The sequence below is a fragment of the Amphimedon queenslandica genome, unplaced genomic scaffold, assembly GCF_000090795.2.
Source record: "Amphimedon queenslandica unplaced genomic scaffold, v1.1 AMPQUscaffold_13292, whole genome shotgun sequence".
Lineage (NCBI taxonomy): Eukaryota > Metazoa > Porifera > Demospongiae > Haplosclerida > Niphatidae > Amphimedon > Amphimedon queenslandica.
Genome location: NW_003546472.1, coordinates 147,061 through 150,557, shown reverse-complemented (window position 1 = coordinate 150,557; position 3,497 = coordinate 147,061). Strand labels below are relative to the sequence as shown.

Below are 3,497 nucleotides of genomic sequence, written 5' to 3'. Positions count from 1 at the left end.
TTTAGTTTACGGAGCATGCAAATGTGATCCAAGTGGAGTCATACTACAGCGTCTTTCAGCCCACTTGGATCACGGAACAACCTTTCCGTATGCAAGACCATAGATATTATAGACTACGTAACCGGGATTGGAAATTGATCACGTGATCCCATAGATATGAATTTGATTATGCGCGGACACTGTTGACTGTTGTAACGCTCAGCTGTTGCAGAAAAGGTAGCACTAAGAGAGCTTCTCTGTCACTTTCTTCAAGAATAGAACGATATTTGCAGGTAGTAAATAGTTAGTTATACTCATTGTATACACACTATCGTATGTGCAGTAAATAATTCTTATAGCATATGCTATAGCCAGTGGCGGATCTAGGGGGGGGGCCTTAGTCTCGCGTAGCCAGACCACGCCCTCCGTACCTGCGGGGTAGTGGTCTGGTGTACTGAGCTTGGCAAAGTTGTTCAAAGGCTGACCGTCGGCTTGGTCAGTGAGAACTACGTCAGACCAATAAAGCTAATGAATTAGGCATAATTAAAAATGCGTGGTCAAAATCATTTTGACCGCGCCTATTTATAAAATGGAAGATAAGCTAGAAAAGTGTGTTTTAGAAGCTGCCAGTCGTTTTGGGTTTTCTTTGAAAGAAAAACAGCTTGAAGCTATTATGACTTTCATGTCTGGCAATGATGTGTTTGTGTCACTTCCTACAGGATATGGAAAGTCTTTGATATATGCACTTTTACCTGTAGCATTTGATTTATTCAAAGGTTAGTTTAAATAAAAATGATACTGAACATTAATCCAGGTATTATACAGAACAATATGGCAGCATTGTTATCTGTGTCAGTCCTTTGGTATCCCTCATGATGGACCAGAAAGCAAAGTTTTTACTGATGGGCATTGTTGCTGAGTTTGTAGGTGAAGGTCAACTTGATTCGACTGCAATAGAGAAGGTGCTTCATGGAGATATCCAACTGCTATACATCAGTCCGGAAAGTTTGATTTGCAATCCCATGTATAGGAACATGCTGTTATCTCCTATATACAAAAATAAATTGGTTGCATTAGCAACAGCAACTAAACATACTTTTCGTATTGTCTGCCAGAGTTTATCTCTGAGGGAACCAGTTTTAATAGGGTGTTTACCTGATCGAAGTAACATATATTATGAAGTGCAACCTCTGCCTGAAATAGAAGAGTTCTGTGAGGAGATAGCCAAGGAACTGAAGGAAATGGGTATGGAATATCCTAAGACTATAATCTTTCAACAGAACTATAGCGATTGTCAAGTTATGTACCGTATACTGTCACGAAAGTTAGGACCTTATATTACATTCCCACCACACCACCCAAAGCATCTGGAATTTGCTATGGTAATGAAGTATACACGGGCATCTACTGTAGAAGTAAAGGAGAGCGTTTTAAGGTCTTTTAGTGATCCGAAAGGAATATTGCGTATTGTACTGGCGACTACTGCCTTCGGTATGGGGGTTGATGTTGCTGATGTCCGAGTTATTTATCACTGGCATCCTCCTTCCAGTCTAGAACAGTATGTTCAGGAATCAGGCAGAGCAGGACATGACAATAAGCGCCTTCGGTATGGGGGTTGATGTTGCTGATGTCCGAGTTATTTATCACTGGCGTCCTCCTTCCAGTCTAGAACAGTATGTTCAGGAATCAGGCAGAGCAGGACATGACAATAAGCCATCTAAAGCTATTCTACTATATGGAAAGCCTAGCAAATTTGTAGAACAAGGAGTCAAAGATTATGGAAACAACAAAACCAAATGCTGCAGGCAATTGTTACTCAACGATTTTTTATTTGTTATGAATCATGATTCAACTGATAATGATAATAATAATTGTTGTGATGTATGTATAAAGCTGTAAATTATTGAATTTTAAATGAAGTTTGGAATGATGCGTTCAATAATCCAATCCTGAATTTCTTCATTTTCCACTGTCTGTAAGAGACATTCTTGCAAAGAGAATGCAAGATGTCTCCTGTTACATTTATGGCATAAAAAGGCTTTGGAACTAACAATACTAGACAATTTTTTATAATAGACACGCTCTGATAGATTGTCTATGACATTGATGGCCAATTTGGATGCCTCTCCACTGACTTTCCGCCTCTTTGTCTTCTTAGTTCCAACTGAAACATCAGATGCACATACACAGCAAACTCCCACCATTTTGTCATAGCCGCACCTACTATTATTACATTAAAAATTCAACGATATTGCATTAAACGTGTATGGCTTCCTATTATCACTTCACTTCCTTGAACAACTTTGCCAAGCTCAGTACACCAGACCACTACCCCGCAGGTACGGAGGGCGTGGTCTGGCTACGCGAGACTATTCACCACGTTAGCTGAGTTTCTGCAGTGGAAAGAACCGCAATATCAGACAAGTTCACGATCTTCATTTGTCCTACATTCTTCTCCAAAGGAGCGTAGTTCAGCAGGCTATGTAACTTACTACTATTATTGTAACAGATCTGGCAAGTATATAGACCACCCAGAGTGAGAATTGCGAAAGCTATGAATTTCATTAATTTTATATATGGTATCCGCCCACGCACCATAATTGGCTGCCATTTTGGTTGGCAAGTTTGTTAAGGAAGTCAATGGAGGCACGAAGAAAATGCCTCACTTACCTGCTGTAGCTCTATCAATAGCTAAAAAGTGCTTGTTATAAGAAAGAATAGCTACCTTTAAGCTTATCCTGTGAAACATTTGGTCAAATTCGCTCTAGAATTCTTAATACAGGTTTATTTTTATGTCGACCCGTTTGTTCTCCATTGAAAGTTGCCAACCAAAATGGCGGCCGGAATTTATTTCATCTTAAACCACGCCTTACAACTGTAAAAATTTCTAATAATCTTCCTACGCATTCAATTCTCGCCTAGGGTGGTCTATTTAAAATTTATGCAGACTAATAATTGACGCCAGGAGTCCAAACCCTAAACCCCAACCCCACAATATGGACTCCTGTTGATGCATACACGGCAGGGACGGATCTAGGATTAAATTCTTTGGTGGGTACTGATGATGTAGGTGGGGTAATTTGTTAGAAATAATAGTATTATAATGTACACTTGTCAATCTATCTTAATTATTATTGATATTGTATTTTTAGTTTGTGGTTATCTTATTCATACATGTGGTTATGGCTAGTATTATATAAGTTGTGATGCATGCACTGTCTACTGTTTCTGTTATCGTTCTGTTCATTCAGTCGTTATTGTTACTCTCTCTGATGATCTCTCTGCTCAGGTGTATTCTCTTTCTCTCTCTCTGTTTTTCCTCTTTGTATTAACTTGAGTTTTGACCATATTTATTGTCAACTACAGTCTGCGACTACCTCTACCAATCCCAATATCTTAACATAATTAGTGGGTGTGGCCAACAAAGCCTGCATATCATACAGGCATTGAAAGTCAAAATTTTCAAGATTAAGCCAGTTAAAATGAGCTCCAAAAATTGTTTGTAAAGTCATGCTTCA

General features: G+C 39.0%; 1 protein-coding gene across 1 annotated transcript; it reads left to right on the top strand.

The window, feature by feature from the left end:
* The first annotated feature begins 391 nt into the window (after nt 1–391).
* LOC105313496 (ATP-dependent DNA helicase Q-like 3) lies at nt 392–1,930 on the top strand. Its single transcript, XM_011406979.2, has 3 exons — nt 392–755; nt 805–1,478; nt 1,594–1,930. Exons 1-3 carry the CDS (start codon nt 569–571, stop codon nt 1,876–1,878), a joined length of 1,146 nt encoding a protein of 381 aa, XP_011405281.2. The 5' UTR covers nt 392–568; the 3' UTR covers nt 1,879–1,930.
* Nucleotides 1,931–3,497: the final 1,567 nt, after the last annotated feature.